Raw genomic sequence first — 17369 nt, forward strand, 5'->3', positions numbered from 1 at the left:
TTCCGTCGACTGAACTTAATCATTGAATCAGTAATTTGAATTATTAGCTGATTTTGTTTTGTTTTTTGTTTTTTCGTTATGGCAGGTCCAAGGGATCACTGAAGATTCTGAATCAAATTTCAAGGTTCTTGAAAGATATGAAAGTTCTTCTGATTAATAAGGTCTATATTGTAAATGTTCTAGGTATTCTCTCATTTATTTTTAATCCTTGAAGTACTGTTGCGATTTTTTCCTTAATTTTTAAATGGTGATTTACTATAGCAACAAAGCAAACTGCATGTCTGAATGATGATCATGTATGAGATGGCTGCTATCCTTAGTTCAATTTATTCTCATATAAAAAGTTGGTAAAAGCTTTAGGGTCAGTCATAGTTAGGTGTTGTGGTGCCTAGGTGGCACGGCAGTTTTTGAGACCCCAGTTGCAATACTTGTGAAGGCACCCAGACAGAAAATAGGGGGAAAAGGTAGTAAGGGGTTGCAAATGGGGAAAAAGGGAGTAATGGGGGGTGAATGTGGGAAAAGGGGGGAAGGGCAAATTGAGGAGATGGAGGGAAGCAGTAGTACTGCCACAGCCACCACCACAGCAGCAGCAGCTATTGCCAGAGTTGATGAAATAGAAGGAGGAAGAAAGAGGAAAAAAGAAAATAAAAGGTAGCAGAAGATGGATAGATAGAAGAAGGGGGATAGGGATAGGTGGGGTTGGCAATCTCAGCCTGGGCATCTCACCCTTCTCACTGTATCTCACAGCATATCATGGTTTCAAAACCGAAAATCTCTTTTCTTTTTTTTTAATTCGTTGGCTGTTGAATTCAGCCACATCCTTGTATTTATAAATTTTGCATCGATTACAGCATTCTGATGTTTCCTAATTAAAAAACTATTACATAGCAACACAATCCTATTTTAATTAGTTAACAAATAAAGAATCCTAGAAAAAGGAAACTACTAATTACATAAAACAATCCTATAAAATAGAAACTTCCTAGTCTAATGAAACTAATTATAACAGCTGTAGAAGTCCTCCTCGTATTGGCAATTGAGTCTTCAATTTGCATTCAATAGCTGCCTGTGGGGCCCTCTTGATCACGAAATCTCCTCCCAATATAGTTGAACGATATCTCTTCAATTCTGGAAAATAAACCCTTCATGACAGGCTGGCCGATGGCTAATGACAGTCTTCAAATAAAACTAATCTCCCCTCATAATGTGCTGGAATAAATTGCTCGATATAATAGGAAATAGGATAGGAAATATCTCCTTAAATAACTGTAGAATCTCCTCTTTAATTCTGGAAATAAATCAACTTTAATGCTGCTGGAATTCTGGAAGTAAATCCACTTTAATTCTTTAAATAAATCAACTTTAATGCTGCTGGAATTCTGGAAATAAATCAACTTTAATGTTACTGGATAATGTCCTCTTCAAATCTGGAAATATGCTTACTCAAAATCTATTTAAATCTGAAAATAATCTTCCTTTACCACCAAAAAAAAAAAAAAAAAAAAAAACTTCTACTAAATATGCTAGACGATGGGGGGGGGGGGGATGAACCTGGACAGGTTCTTACTCATTCCTTATGATATGCTCCTCAAAATTAGAAATCTGGTCCATCAGACCAATCAAGAACCAGACCTCCATCATCAGACCAGGCTGCCTCTCACAGCAGTTGAATCCCACAACTACACTGGCATGGTTTTGGGGCTTGTTCCTGCTGCTACACATGGACCTTTGATCTACATCAAAAAGAGAAGAAAGTACCTACCTGTTCCTCAGCTTCTTACTGTTTCAGTCTTCCAAACCATCATTAGGGTTTTCTCCATCATCCTCCAGCATTAAGGAGGAGAAGGGGAAGAAACACTGAAATCAATTCTTAGGAATGGGATGTACAAGATCTTTTACAATTTACAAAAGTAATAAGTTATACTATTCTACACATAAACCCCCTTCAAATAACTTGCTCAACAAGGCGCTGCCTGGGTGACCCCCAGGCATCAAGGTGTAAAGGCGCCTGGCCACTGCCTTGACTTGCCTTGGTGCTATGAAAAGTATGGAGTCAGTAGGAAAATTTGTCAAGAAGCAAAGCCTACAAAAGGACTAGAATGTGATTGAGAAATCAATCTCAGGGCCACAGTAACTGTTGCAGCGGTGGTATGTGGATAATGAGAAAAAGGAGGGTAGGGGAAGAGGCTGGTGAGAAGTGGTTTTCCACACTGAATAGTGTCAGAACCCATTCCCACAGTGTCTATGTTGTCTTCCATTTGGAGTGATGATTTGGTCATTTTGACAATTGGACAGATGGGGTTTTCCTTGGACAGGCCACATATCAAATGTAGTGGCCTACTACCTCAACACAAAGAAAAAGTTTGGAACTTTGGACTAAATAGATTGATGCAGATACTTCACAAAAGTGGCCTTATCTTAGTGTAAATAAGCCTTGGGTGGGGTTACATATGTGTTATGTCTTTTGTCCAAAGGGTTTTGTTATAATGAACCACTTTAATGGGCCTAAACAAAGGGTAAGAGCTTGTCATGCGAGATTGGTCAAGTAGGATAAGTTTAGTCCAAATTTGTGAGTCTTTTTTATGTTAGAATTAGCTAACTTAAATCCTGTAATCATTAGGAATTTGAGTCCAGATTTCATTCCAACTCTATGTCCTGTTTTTAGAGTCCTATTTTGAGTGGGAGTGTCAAGTACATGTCTGGTTTTACTATTCCAAGTAGTAGTTTGAATTCCTAATCAGCTTCGTACTGTTAGAGAGAGTTAATGAAATTTATACATAGATGAAGTGGCCTCTGGCCTCTCACACGAAGTTATGAGTAATATCATTGAAATTTTCTTCTAGTACTGTGGATTCTCAGGTGGTGCTTGGTGGATTCCAAGTGGAGGTTCAGGTGGATTCCTGGCCTGTTCTATCTTCTGCATTCTTCTATCTTTACTCAACAATAGGTCAACCCATTCTAGTTTTCACAATCCTGCAGTTCTCTTTTTCCACTCTCAGTTTCTGTTCATGTTCTTCACTATCTTCTTGATTACTATTTTGATTTGGTTCAAGTCTGAGCTTTGGTTTTCCGCTAATCTACTCTGTGAAGTTCTGGTTCTGTTTCTGTTTCTTAAAGAATTGTGGTTGATCTTTTGTTCTAGTTCTTGGTGGGGGGTAGGTAGAAAGAACTCTAAAATTCTCCCAGATAGGATCCCAAGTCAAATCCCCACTCACATAGAAACCCGAAAATTGACTGAAAACTCGAACCTCTCAGTATAACACCAAATTCTAGGAAACGATAGTTAATAGGAAGGATAAGAATCCCTCAAAAGATGGGAATGAACCGATGAGTGGTTTGGGAGTAATTTAGGAAACAGTGATCTTACGGGAGGAGATCTCAGAAACAGTAAAACTGAAATTAAACTCAATCCAACCAACAGAATTGGATAAAATTTGGGTTGACTCTCTATTTCAACAATCTAATTCAACCCCCCCCCCCCCAAAAACAATTGGATCGATCAAGTTGCTAGAATAAAACTAATTATAAAATTTTAAAATCTGAAATATAGAAAACCTGCAGAATAGGAGATGTTTGAGTGACAAAGGTTTCAGCCCTCAGAATGGGCCCAGCTTCAGATCGAGTTCTCCTCTTGGGGTTCTCTTTTAATCCCCAAAAGATGGGTATGATCAGGTGAACAGAATCACCTGTGGTTACCAAAGTTTCAGACTGAAAATAGCACATAAAACAGGGGATCCGCCAGCCAAGTATAGATATTAATGTAGTTTAAAACCCCAGATTTCTATTACCAGAATACTCTATAGATCTGAGAAACTATACTGCTGAAGTTCAGAGATTAAAAACTGAACAGGGAAGTAGTAATCGATAGGAATATGATGAGTACCTGTTGTGAGATTAAAACGGAGTATAAGAATAGAAAGAACAGAGAAGAAGGACCAATGCTTCCCACCTGCAGATCAGTTTTCCATTGCTAAAGGCTTCTCACCCCATAACTGAATCACACAGCTCTTGTGCAAAGGCAACCCATTCTTATTCCATAATCAAAATTGTCCTGAGCCCTTGGCTCTACAATGACTTTAAGTAAAAACAATAAAATAGACTCCTACTCTGAATAGGTAAATAAATCCTAGTCTGACATTCTAACTATGGTAACTTATTTGCTAATTACAATTTAACTAATAAAACAATACTTTAATAACAAACTCCTCTTGAACTGGGAATATAATAACGCAATAAAACCATAAGAATTAAAGTCCTGCGAGCTGGCTGGTCCATTTAAAGATGGCTGCTCGATCTTAATGAATCTGGCCCAACATATGGCTTGGTTCACATTCTAGTTCGAGTGGACCAATCTACATTAGTTCTGCTACCTGGTTTTTCTTGTAGCACTACGATTTCACTGTACCTTACTATTCTGTTATCAGAATTCCATCAAACTTTGCTGGTTTGTTCTTCTATTACAGTAGACTGCTCGGCCTGAGTTCTAGCCTTGTCTGATTATTCTATTGTAATTTCTAAGTTAAAAATTTCTCCATTTTCTAGTCCCTTCTTCTCTGTTCTGTGATCCTGTTAATACTAGTCTCTTGCTGGATTTTCTGATTTGGGTTTAGTCTACATTATAGATGGTGATAACATTGTAATCAGAGTTAAGTAAATAAATCTGGAAATAACAAGAACCAAAATTAGGGTTTGGGGAGAAATTGTCCCTCAAGTCTCATATCCAACATCAGAATACTCCCAGATTCTGATCTATTGGGATTTTAGCTAACAGACCCTGTTGTTCTGTCAGGTCACATTTCTCTGGTCTGCAGAACAATCTGACATGTTCAAATATGAGTTTAGGTCAAGATTCAAGAATAAAAGTGGGGATGCAATGGGGGACTAATGAACAGGATTGAAAATTAAAGATATGAACGGATTCTGAAATGCTTAATTTATAATAGATTCTAGAGTAGAATAAAATTGGAATTCCTATGAGAAAAAATATAGTTTCGGAGATGAAAAATGATAGATGATGTAGCAGGAAAACAGAACAGTGAAATAAGGAGCTAGGAAGAACAGTGACAGAAAAACAAGAAATAGGACCTGTTGTTGATGCAGGTTCATCATATAAATTGGCTTATTTCTTTAGAAATAGGCCTAGGTTGGGTTATATACATGTTGGGCCTTTGTTCCCAAGGGTTTTCTATGTATTAAGCCACTTTAATGAGCCTAAACTAGGGGTACATAGGTTGCATACGGGATTAGCTCAATACTTAGTTTATTTTTATGTTTTTTTAATTGAACCGGTTCAAATGGGTTGCATCCAATTGGTTCAATTTAAGTGATCATGTGACTTGGTTAAGTGGTCATGTGACAACTTAAGTGGTCATGTGATGTAAGTTGGGCTGGATTAGGACTCTATAAGTCCAGCCATGTTTTGAGTCTATTTTTTTTAGTATTTTAGTTTCCTAGTTAGTTTAAGTTGCCTAATAGATTAGGGATAGGGTTAGGCCTTTCCTTTTTAGTGTCTAAGTCTATTTTTGAGTCTTCTATATAAGTTTGTAAGGGAGGCCAGCATTGAACACGAATTTGATTAATAAAAATTAGCTTTATGCTTGCTGCCATTGCTGCTGCTCTTTGTGAGTGTATATCCTTGTGGATCTCAAGGTGGATAGGGTGGGTGGACTCCTACGACTCCTTGCATCGTGAAGATCGGGAGGTTTCTTCAAGTTATCAAGCTGTTGTCATTGTCTCTGCAATTCAGTAAGTTTGAACCTGCAATTTGATTTCAAACCTTCTTCTTCTAATCTGTCCTACCATTCCCCTTCATTAGACCTAATCCACATCCCCCTCCATCCATTAAACCCTAACCTCCATTAAACCTGCAACTCCTACTTTAACTAGGACTCCCTCATAACTACAGATCTGACCATCAATTTCGAACCATACCTCCAGCACACAACCACCACGCCTCTCCCTACACTCGATCCTAAACCCAGCCCATAACCCCCACTCTATCCCCTCCATTCCTCCACTCTATTAAACCCAAAACCTGCAACTCTATTCTGTCCAGGATTGCAGATTTTTAAAACCTTCCCAAACCCTGTTATTTATATGCCATAAAAGCACCCTAGACCTGCACATTAAAACCCCATAAACCCCATTGCCATTGTCCAATCCTAACCCTAGTTTTTGCCCTAAATTTGTAAACCCTAACCCAATCGGCCAACCCTTGTGTGTGACCTCATTACCCTAGCTCCTAGTGGGACTACTCCTACCTAGGACTACATCAGTTGTGTTTATTGAATATAGCTTGCTTAGCCTGCTGCACAGAGATTATTGATGAAGAAGGGAATGGAACATAGAAAGGAGGAGAGTTAATTGTTATAGAATTCTATTAAAAGAAAAAGGAGCTGAGAAGTGAGGATTGTAGGGGAAAGGAGAGAAATGAGAGAGGTGTCAAACTTCACTCAAATTCATACTTATATTCTCAAATCACTCTCCAAGGATTGAGGGTTACACATCTCTTTATATAAACTAATCAAAATTAGAAAGCAGAGTTTTAATGATGAAAGAACTTCTCTCTAACGAATTCATAACAAAGACTCCTTAATTTAGGAACATAAAAAATAAAAACTTGACCAAGCAAATTATTATTCAAGCCCCAATCTTTAGATTAACAAATAATTAACCCCCCTCACAGACATGTCCCTCTCCCAATATATGAATCAATAGCCTTCGCTCTTTGGACTGGCCCTCTTGGGCCAGCCACTGAATGGCTGCTGCATCAAGGGCCCAAAGATAGACCAAGGTTTCCCTATTTAAAACCTAGAAACGGGCATAAACAAGCTCTATAAGATTGAAAGGATCCCTGTTAAATCCACTAAATACTGTCTCTTGAACCATTACTTATGGCCAAAGCCCTGCAAAAAACATGAGAAGTACTAAAAAAAAAAAAAAGGCATAATTTAAGATCTAAAAAAAAGGATAAATCTGTCCATTACTTAAAAAATATTAAGACTTGATAAAGGACTTAAACAATTCCCACTAAACATTACTAAGCGGGGGTAAAATAATCCTTACAATAAAGAGAGCGAAGGTAAAAGATTAAACTGACTTAAATGTGGGGTTTTGGGGGGGGGGGGGAAGAGAACTGATGTGCTGTTGAGAGTTCTTTGCCCATTTTCTGGTTCATTATGACAAAACTGTATAGTATTGGGGGGGTGGGGGTTTAAAATGTAGCAAGGGAGAAATATAAATCATGAATTGCCGCTTGAGCTGCCGACGTGCCCTCCTTGCTGCCTCTCCTTTCTTTTTTATCAGTTCTGAAGCTACTACTGCTGTTTCTTCAGTTATAGCTGCTGCAGCTTATCCTCCCTTTTTGTCCAGATCTAATCTTTTTTCCCATGCATTGTTTTGACTCCCCTTTAGGATTTAGACTTCCATCAACATCCAAGAACCCTAAGGGTCTTCTTCTCTTTCCATATCTTCCATAAGCATCCAAGAATCGAAGGCTCTTATCTTCCCATAGATCTGACCTGATTCAACTCCCTGTTCTGAATATCAAATTGTAGAATCAGCCTGTATGTGTGTGTATGTGTTTTATGTTTGATAGTATTTCAGAATCTTGAGAGAGAGACAGAGAGACTTAAGACCCCCTCTTCCTCACAAATACAGTTGCAGTTGGTTGGAAATTATATATTACTTTTCTTTTATTTATTTTATGTTCCTTTATTCATTTTGTATATATGAAGTGGTTTGTCAGGTATACAATTCTGCTTAATCTAATGATCTCGTGTTCTTAATATTAAGTCTTTATGACTATCTTTTTGGTAATCATTCTCTATTGATGAAATGGTTTTCAGGTTACATAGCATACAACTTTGTCATAGGATCTTATTCATATTGGGGGCCAAAGGCTGGTTACGCTATTTATCATATGGTAAGCTGACCTCAGTCGTTAGTTCTTAATTACACATCAATGTCACTCCTTGTAAATTCAATCCGTGAACTTGATTTGTGCTTTACCATCACTTTTAAGAGATCTGAGTACTCAACCTAGAGAATGACATGGTCATCTAGCCTTGGTCATCTTATCATCCGATTCCCGAAAGGCGGAACTGAAGAACGCACTGCACTGTTTGGGACTGGGCACAACCCCTCTTCTTTCTTTAGACTATTGTTTTTTTGTTTTCCGGATGTGGATTGAGCATTTTGTTGAATCTTGTTTTCGTGCTTGTGAACATTATAATTAAAACCCGGACAACTAGATGGTCATGACCTTCCCTGGATGCACCACCTGCTACATCATCGGCAAGCTTGTGTTCGGTGCTACTCTTTATCACATTTGGATGGAGAGGAACCTTAGGAGATGGACTTCCAACTCTCGTTCTTTTGACTTGATTTGGAAAGCCATCTCTTGGGAGGTATCCTCTAAGCTTAGTCTTCTGCCCCACAAGGCCTTTTTGGATTCCCCAAGGAACAGGCATATTGTTGTATCCTGGGGCCTAGATAGTGCTCTATTACGCCCCCTTCCCCCCCTTTAGCGGGGCCCGGGGCTTCCCCCCCCCCTTCTTTTCCCCCTTTGTACATCCCCCCCCCCGACTTTCTCCCTCTCGCCCCCCTTGGGCTTTGGTAATATAATTTTTTATTCACCAAAAAATATATATATATACGTTTTAAAATACCCTTGGGACTTTATGTTCATAACGACGTCATGCTCGCTTTTGGTACTCTGGATAAACAAATCTTGATCGAACCCATATTTGCCCAATGGATACAATCTGCTCATGGTAAGAGTTCATATGGGTTCGATGTACTTTTATCTTCAACCAATGGCCCAGCATTCAATGCGGGTCAAAGCATATGGTTGCCGGGCTGGTTAAATGTTATTAATGAGAATAGTAATTCATTATTCTAAAAAATAGGTCCTGGAAACTTTTTGGTTCATAATATTTAAATACTTGGAAAGTATGTTTTAAATTTTCAAATAGCAAATATATATATTTTTTTGATGAATATAATCTATTATCGAACCCAGGAGGGGTAGGGAAAAAAAGGTGGTAGGGGATATACAAAGAGGAAAGGGGGAGAGAGAGAGGGGGCAGCCGAGAGCCAACCTACGCAAAGGTGGGGGCCTGCAAAAGCGAAAAATCAAGACCTCAGGATACAACAATATTCTTGTTCCTTGGGGGTATCAATAATGGATCTATGAGGGATAAAACTGAGCTTGGAGGAGACATCAAAGGAGATGGCTTTCCAAATGATATCAAAAGATCTAGAGTTGGAAGTCCATCTCCTAAGATTCCTTTCCATCCAAATGTGGTAGATAGTAGAGCCAAAAACAAGCTTCCCGACAATGTCACATATAGTGTCTCCAGTAAAGGTCATATCCAACCAGAGCCATTCCCTATCAAAGGCGAGGGGTCTCTTGCTGCACGGCCAAATGCTTGTGAGGGATTTTTTCTAGATGGTGGAGGTAAATGGGCAAGCAAAGAACAGATGGGCTATGTCCTCGGAGCCATTCCAACAAAAGATGTAAGAGGGGGAGACAGGGATGTGACGGTGGAGGAGGAAGGCTTGGGTTGGGAGGCAAAGGCTAAGGGATCTCCAAACAGTGAAGCTATGGTGAGGTATATGGCCTTTAAACCAGACTAGGATAGAGGGGCCAGGGTTCTTAAAAAAGTTCCAAGCCGAACTAGGGCTAAAGAGGCCGTTGGAGGAGGGAAGCCAAATAACCTTATCCGCATGAGCCGGGGAGAGGGGGGGAGGGACGGCCAGATCTGAGAAAGGATGGTGGGGAGGGAGGAGGGAGGGGACCAAGAGGCTTGAGAAATAATGACTGAAAGAGGGGGTAGATTTAGGAATGCCAGAGGAGTAGATCGACCTCGGCCCAAAGACGTTGTAAAGGACTCTGAGAGGATGCCAAGGATCAAGCCAAATGGAGGTGGAGGATCTGTTGACAATGGAGGAGGAGATGGCTCTAAGGGCGAGGGGGCGAAGGAGGAGAATCTTGCGCCAGATCCAAGATGAGTCAGAGGGGATGGGGACAGTCCAGAAGGAGTCCTTTTTGAGAAGATGGGAGTGAACCCAGTTAACCCAGATGGAGTCATGCTTGGAGGAAATTCTCTAAATGAGCTTAAGGATACCCGCGATATTGGAGTCGCGGATGCGGCGAATGCCCAGGCCTCCATCAGCTTTGGGAAGGCAAACGGATTTCCAACTGATTGGATGGAGAAATTTGGAAGTTTCTTTTCCTTTCCAGAGGAAGGCACAGAGAAGGTGTTCCATAGCCTTGATAGTGGCTTTAGGAATACCATAGATACCACACCAATAAATGTAAGAAGCTTGGAGGATTGATCTAATGCACTCAAGTCTACCAGCATAGGATAGAAGTTTGCCTTTCCAGAGCTGGAGACGCTTACGGATGTTGTCGAGCATGGGAGTGCAGTGATGATTGGAAAGCCTAGCAGGGATAAGAGGAAGGCCGAGGTATTTGATAGGGAGGATTCTGATGGAGAAGCTAGTTAGACACCGGAGGGTCTCTTTGTCAGACTCGGGGATACCAGAAAGAAAGATTTTGGATTTGAGGAGATTAATGTGGAGACCAGAGAGACTCTCGAAGAGATGGAGCGAAGACATGATGGCAGAGATGGAGGAGTGGGAGGGCCTTTGAGAAATCATCAGGTTGTCAGCAAAGGCAAGATGGGTAAGGTTGAGGTGTTTGCATTTGGGGATGGGGGAGATGAGGTGAAGGTCCGTTTTTGTTTGGAGACTCCTAGAAAGGGCTTCTAAAGCCAAAGAGAAGAGGAAGGGGGAGAGAGGGCATCCTTGACAAATGCCAACTTTGGAATTGAAGAAACCGGCGGGGGAGCCATTACAAATACCGAGAAGGAAGGAGAGGAGATAAAAGCGTAAATCTAGTGGAGGAAAGCAGGGGGAAAGCCCATTTGGGAAAGAACTTCACAGATGAAGTCCTAACGAAGGGAGTCAAAAGCCTTATGAAGATCGATTTTCATAAGGGCTGCAGGAGAATGGGATTTGCGATCAAAGCCTCACATTACCTCAGAGCAGAGGATAATGTTGTCCGCAATACTCCTGCCAGAGATGAAGGCATATTGATTGGGACTAACAAGGGAAGGGATGACAGCCTGGATCCGGTTGGCAAGGATATTAGCAATGAATTTGTAAAGAAGATTACAGAGAGAGATGGGTCTGAAATCAGACAGTGAGGAGGCTTCAGCTATCTTAGGGATAAGGCAGATGAAGGTTTGATTGATTTGGGCAAGTTGGCTGGGTTTAAGAAGAAGCTACGGATAGCTTTGAAGAGGTCTCCTTTAATAGAGTCCCAGCAACTAAGGAAAAAGACCATACTGAAGCCATCAGGCCCAAGGGCCTTGTTGGATTTGTGGGAGAGCATCGCCTTTGAGATTTCCTCATCAGAGGGCAAGGCAAGGAGGGAGTTTTCCAAGAGGGGGGGGACAAACTTATCAATGAGGCCAGGGGGAAGGGGTAGGGGGGAGGGGAGGGGAGGGGAGGGAGGGGTTGAAGATGGAGGAAAAGAAGGAGATGGTTTCAGACTTAAAAGTCTTGGACAGAGGTAAGAGGAGACCCGTTAGGAGCGAGGAGCATGGTGATGGAGTTGGAATTAAGCCTAGCTCTCAAGGAGCGGTGAAAGTAAGCCGTGTTGGAGTCTCCAAGCTCCAACCACTTAATGCGGGATTTTTACGCAGGAAACTTTCTTCTTGGATGGAAAGAGAGGAGAGCTCCTTAAAAAGTTTTTTTTCTCAAGGGCAAGCTCGGGGTTGAGCGAGTCCAATTAGAGCCGGGATTGGACAAGGGTGAGGTCGGCTCGACAAGAGGAGACACGGGAGGGGATGTCGCCAAAGGTAGAATGGTTCCACCTTTTAAGGGCAGACTTGGTATGGCGAAGCTTCCGAGCAAAGGCAATAAGAGGGAGGGAGGGGCAGGAAACAGGAGAGCGCCAAGCTTTTAGGATGGTAGGGGAGAATAGATGATGGGAGGTCCACATATCGAAGAATTTGAAGAGCTTGGGGCTGAAGGAGGAGTAGGGTTGGATGAGGAGGTGGCAAGGGTTGTGATCAGATAAACCTTAAAGATGGAAATTTACAAAGGAATGGGGGAAGGAGGAGAGCCAAGCCTCATTGGAGAGGAAGCGATCGAGCTTGCAAGCGATGCAATTGAAGCCCACTCTACGGTTGTGCCAAGTGAGGGAGGAGCTAGTCCATCAAAGGTCCTTGAGGTCAAGGTCCTCAATGCAATCATTGAAAGCATGAACTGAAGGGAGGTCAATGGGACGACCTCCAATTTTCTTAGACTGGGATCTGACAACATTGAAATTGCCTCCCACACTCCAAGGGAGGGAGTCCATCCCCGATTTAAGGAGGGAGAGGTCAGCCCAAAGGGGAACACAGTCAATTGCTTGGTTACAAGCGTAGACCACCGAATTGAAGAAGGATAGAGGAGAGTTGGGGATGGACAAGTGGAGATGGAGAAGTTAGGAGGAGTGTGAAATGGAGATATGGATTTTGGAGGGATCCCATGGGATCCAAATGTGGCCGTTAGGGGAGTGGTTATAGTTGGAGCAAAAAGACCAAGAGGGGGCGATAGCGGCGGCAATGCGAGGAACATTCTCTTGAAGGACCTTGGTTTCGCGAAGAGCTCAAAAGGATGAGTGGGTGGATTTGATGAGAGACCTAATGTCATGGTGCTTCACCAGGGAATTGAGGCCCTTGACATTCCAAATGAAGCCAGCAGACATGAGAGCTAGAAGGAAAGGGGCAGGGGTTTCCTAGAGGGGGCACTTCTGTACCTCTGACGGAAATAAGCAACGGACGTGCTGCTGACAAAAGGACGACGAAGGGAAAGAGGCCAAGTCGAGCCGAGGGGAGGGGTGGGATACTTAGCGGATAAGGTTGCAGCACAAGGGGAGGAGGGGCAGGAGGGGGGGAAGGGGTATGTCGAGAGAAGGGGTATCGATGGTGGAAGGTAAATTGGAGTCAGAACTGGATCGGGCCAAGGTGGTTGGGGGGATCAGGTTGGGGTAGTGTTTACAGTAGAGGTGGGCAGGGGGTTTAATAATGGGTAGGTTATAAGAGAAAAAGGAATGGGTCTGGGCCTGAGTAGGGGGTAAGGGATTTAGGTTGGGAGACAGATGGGCTTAGGGATTTTGGATGGTAACGTTGGTGGGCCTAGAGGTTAAGGGGTGGGTAAGAGGTGGGGCGATTAAAGAGGGGGGGTTGAGAGCTTAGAAGGGATGGGGCCTACAGGGGGGATAGAGGGGTGAAAAGGTGGAAAGGTTGGGAGAGCACGTGGCATGGGGGTGAGGAGAGAGGGTGGTAAGTGGAATGGAACAGAGGAAAAGGGGCATCGCGGGGATCGAGGGGGGTTAGGCAAAGGGGGGGTAAAAGGGTTTGGGAACAAGGGGGGATTAGGTAAAGAGAAGACATACCTTTGCATAGGAGAGAGCCGCTTTGCACGAGAATGGAAACTGTGGACCAACCCAGACTGATCCACTATAGGAGCATGGTCAGGGGAAGCCTGAAGAGACTGCGACCAACTGTTCGACACACCAAGGGATGAAGAGGAATCAAGAGATCTTCCAGGCACAGCGATGGTAGCATCACAATTCGCCAAAAACAGCTGCAAAGCCCTATCAGTCTGCAAAGGCCTAACAGGGGGGAGACTGACGGGGAGCCACAATGTTCAAAAAGTTCTCGTCGAGCGGTCTTTGGTCATTGGAGCTGACGGTGGCCTGATTCATCAGGGAAGTTGACGGAGGTGGAACCAGAGTAGCAGGGACAGAGCAGGCCAAAGGGGCCTCGGGGACAGGTGACAGGGGAACCTCGATGCCAGTAGGGGAACCAGAGGCGGAGAGACCACGTCGACGGTGAATATTATGGCGGCTATCGGAGCTTCTTCCACGGCCAAGAGAAATGGAGGGGTCAAAGACAAGGTGGACACGACGGCGACGACTATGGAGGCGGCGGGCAGAGCTTCTTCACGGACAGGAGGTCAGAGGAGCCAGAAGGGGGCAGGGGAGCATGAAGACTACAAGAACCAAAGCGATGCTCAGATCGAGGAGAAGAGCAAGCAGAACCACGATCACTCAAGGGAGCAACAAAATTAGAAGGAGAATCCATGACTGTTGTAGGCGCTGCAGGGCAAGCTGTAGACATTGAAGGGAGGGGAGCTTTGCCAGAGCAATCTTTCGAATGGTGCCCAAAAACCTTACAATGCAAGCAGTGAGGGCGGATCTAATCATAATGAACTGGTTGCTCGAAGCTAAAGCCGTCATCTTCAACAATGGTGATGGAAGAAGGTGGGGGACTGGCTGTAGAGATGTCGATGCAGATCCTTGCGAAAGATAGCCTATCCATCTTCAGAGTTCGGGCATCAGTGTACAGAGGGTAGCCCACGACTGAGCCAATCCTGTTGAGGCATTCTTGACTCCAATACTGAAAGAGGAGACCTGGGAGTGCAATCCACAAGGGAATGGTGCTAAGGTCGACCTTGTGGAGCTAGATGTAGGGGGTCCACTGGCGGAGGAAGACTGGTTTGGTACACACGAGCCAAGGGCCGCCATTCAAAGCACGAGCCTTGGATTCTTCCGAGAAGAACTTGAAAATGAACACACTGTTGTCTAGGAGGAAGATTTCCAAGGTTCCATGAGCTTTCCATTGCTTGGAGAGGGATGCTTTGACTGTGTTGAAAGAGGGCCTTGAACCAAGAAAGTGGCCTATCAGGCACGATTGCCATTTGGAGATTTCAGGAGTGAGGAGGTTGCTGGGGCAGAGTGCAAAGGAAGAACCATCGTTGGAAGATGGTTTCACATGGTCGAGAGCAAGACCAGCACTGGAGGGAGTGGTGGTGGTGGGGATTGCCGAGGAGGTGGTGGTGACGGGCACGGTGGAATTGGTGGAGGTGGGGATAGTGAAGGAGGGGATGGTGGTGGCGGGGTTGGTGGATATGGTGGTGGGGGTGGTGGCGGAAGGGGAGGAGGGCGGAGGAGAGTTCATCCTGCAACAAATATTTATTTACCAAAATCTGATTAGGAAATCGGCACATACCTCGCTTTCTTTAAAAGAAAAGGAAAAGGGCTATTCCTGCTTTGATCCCCTTTTAAATCGAGTGAATACCATACTTGGTTTAGACCATCGGGGAGGAAAGCTGTGAACGAATCTGACTTAGTACTAAACAGTTGCAAGAACAGGATGACCACACAAGGCCTGGCTTTCCTTATGAGATGATGATACCTCCAAGGCCCACCCACATGAGACCACATCCACCAATTCACCACTTGATAATCACCCTCAACCATAGTGATCACCCAACCATGAGAAAGAGATACTTCCAGACCCTTGACAAGTGCCTTAATGATAGAGTCTGCTATACCAATAGGAGTCCAGAAGGCAAGGACGTTCCCCCCCATGGTTCATAAAGCAAGTAAATAAATTCTTTAGCTCATGTTTTGAGGGTTAGGGCTGCTTGGTTCCTATTATTTGGTGGTTTATTTTGTTATGGTGAGGGGTTGATTTACTTGGTTTACTTCCCTAGTCAGTGACTACCGTATTCAATGATTCTCTCTTTTGGGCTGTGCTATAGATGCAATTGTTGTCCTTAACTGATCAGTTCTTTCCCCCTAATAGAGGAACTCTTTTCCATTCTTAAGGAAATCTGCTGTTGATGATCTAGTTAGATCAGGATAATCATGACATTATCTCACTTGCTTAAAATACATGTCATTGTTTATACCCTTCCCCCTCCCCCCTCCCCCCCCCCCCCCACATAAAAAAAACACTGAAGAAAACTAAAAATATGGAAAATAACTCGTGGTAATACATGTCATAGTTATTATTGGGAGAATCTAGATCAGTAGTTTTTTATATTTAACTTGTGGAAATAGAATGTTCACACATTTTTATTTGTGTCAGACCCACTCTTTCCCGTCTTCAGTTTTCTTGATTGCATTTTAATTGATCAGGTCTTTCTTGCAGAGTAATGCAGATATGGTGTTTGGGGGCATTACAGTTGTATGTGGCATTGTTGGAACAGTAGCTGGAGGTTTTGTTCTTGATTACATGAATTCCACAATCTCCAATGCTTTTAAGGTAAATTGAGTTTGAATTAGATGTTCATGGACTGCTTGTCTTGGCTCTTGAAATTTATTTATTTATTTTTATTATTTACACTTTCATCTGTAATCTATTTCAATGCATGCAGACTAAAGTTATTCTATCTATTTCAGGTGCATGTATGTAAGTCAAGGCATCATGCAACCTAAGCATCAATTGAAATTGTATATTTTGTTGTCTAAATTAGTGAACTTTCTCAGAGAGAAAAAGAAATGAGTGATCATCCTAAAAGAAACTGAAGAAGTTGATCTTGCTAGCTAAAATAACTGGATAAGATGTATGTCCTGGTGTTGTTGGAGATGTGGAGTGGTTGGAAACAGCATATTTTAACAGTTGAATCTGAGTTCTATACTTCTATTTACCCCCCCTAGATATGGTGATATGAAGTGTTTTAGTTTCTACTAGGTTTCTTGGTCTCTGGATGATAGGGACTGGGGACTATATTTCCTTCTGTTGCTTCTGGCTTTGGTGATTAGGTGTCTTACTTTTTCTGTATAGCTGGTCATGCACTCATGCCTAGGTTTTATGAGTTATATATGAGATTAAATTTTGAGAGATCTTCAGTGGATCTGTGACATATGTTGGAAGAATATGGAATTGTGAACCCCCTCTATCTCAAGTTGCCTTCCCAAATATGGGAAGGTGAGAATCTTTTATAATTCAGATATGTTTTAATATGCATAGTTTCATAGATACCTTATGTGAATCCCTTAATATAATCATTGTGCTGTGATGGGAAGTTGGAAATGGATGGAAGTGCCAAGCAAAGTTCAGTTCTTGGCACAGGTGTCTGCTTAGGAGTTGGCACAAGCTATCCACTTACATGCACTTTAAGAAGGGATGATGGCTCTCAGACATCAAGTGCATCCTCTACAGAAAGTGGAAGAGGACCTTGCCTTACATTCTGATGTATTCCCCAATCACTGCAGTTCTATGGGATGAATTCCTGTATAGGTTTAGGCAGAACATCACTTTCCACAGGGAAAATTTATGAGCTTCTAAAATGTAGGAACATGAATTAAGAAGGAAGAACTCTACAGAAGCTCACTTCTGTGGCTGTTGGGTAGGTAGCTTGGCCCAAATAAATGATTTGTTCAGAAACAAGACTGAGAAGTGCTAGAGAAGGCACTTTTTGAGAGGGATTGGTAACGTAGTTCTAGACTGGCAGGGATCCAACTAGAAGCCAGTAACATGGATCTGAACTGAACAAGTAGTTCAGGTAGGTCAAAATAG

The 17369-nt window shown here is 42.8% G+C and overlaps 1 protein-coding gene across 2 annotated transcripts in view; it reads left to right on the forward strand.

The window, feature by feature from the left end:
* Positions 1-17369, forward strand: part of LOC122662051 (probable sphingolipid transporter spinster homolog 2) — a 96461-nt gene that overhangs the window by 61367 nt on the left and 17725 nt on the right. For both annotated transcript variants that reach the window (XM_043857607.1, XM_043857606.1), the window contains 3 exons: positions 86-183; positions 7848-7924; positions 15999-16112. In XM_043857607.1, coding sequence (XP_043713542.1) covers positions 86-183; positions 7848-7924; positions 15999-16112 — 289 coding nt within the window. The remainder of the gene's footprint in view (positions 1-85; positions 184-7847; positions 7925-15998; positions 16113-17369) is intronic.

Source organism: Telopea speciosissima, chromosome 5, assembly GCF_018873765.1.
Source record: "Telopea speciosissima isolate NSW1024214 ecotype Mountain lineage chromosome 5, Tspe_v1, whole genome shotgun sequence".
Lineage (NCBI taxonomy): Eukaryota > Viridiplantae > Streptophyta > Magnoliopsida > Proteales > Proteaceae > Telopea > Telopea speciosissima.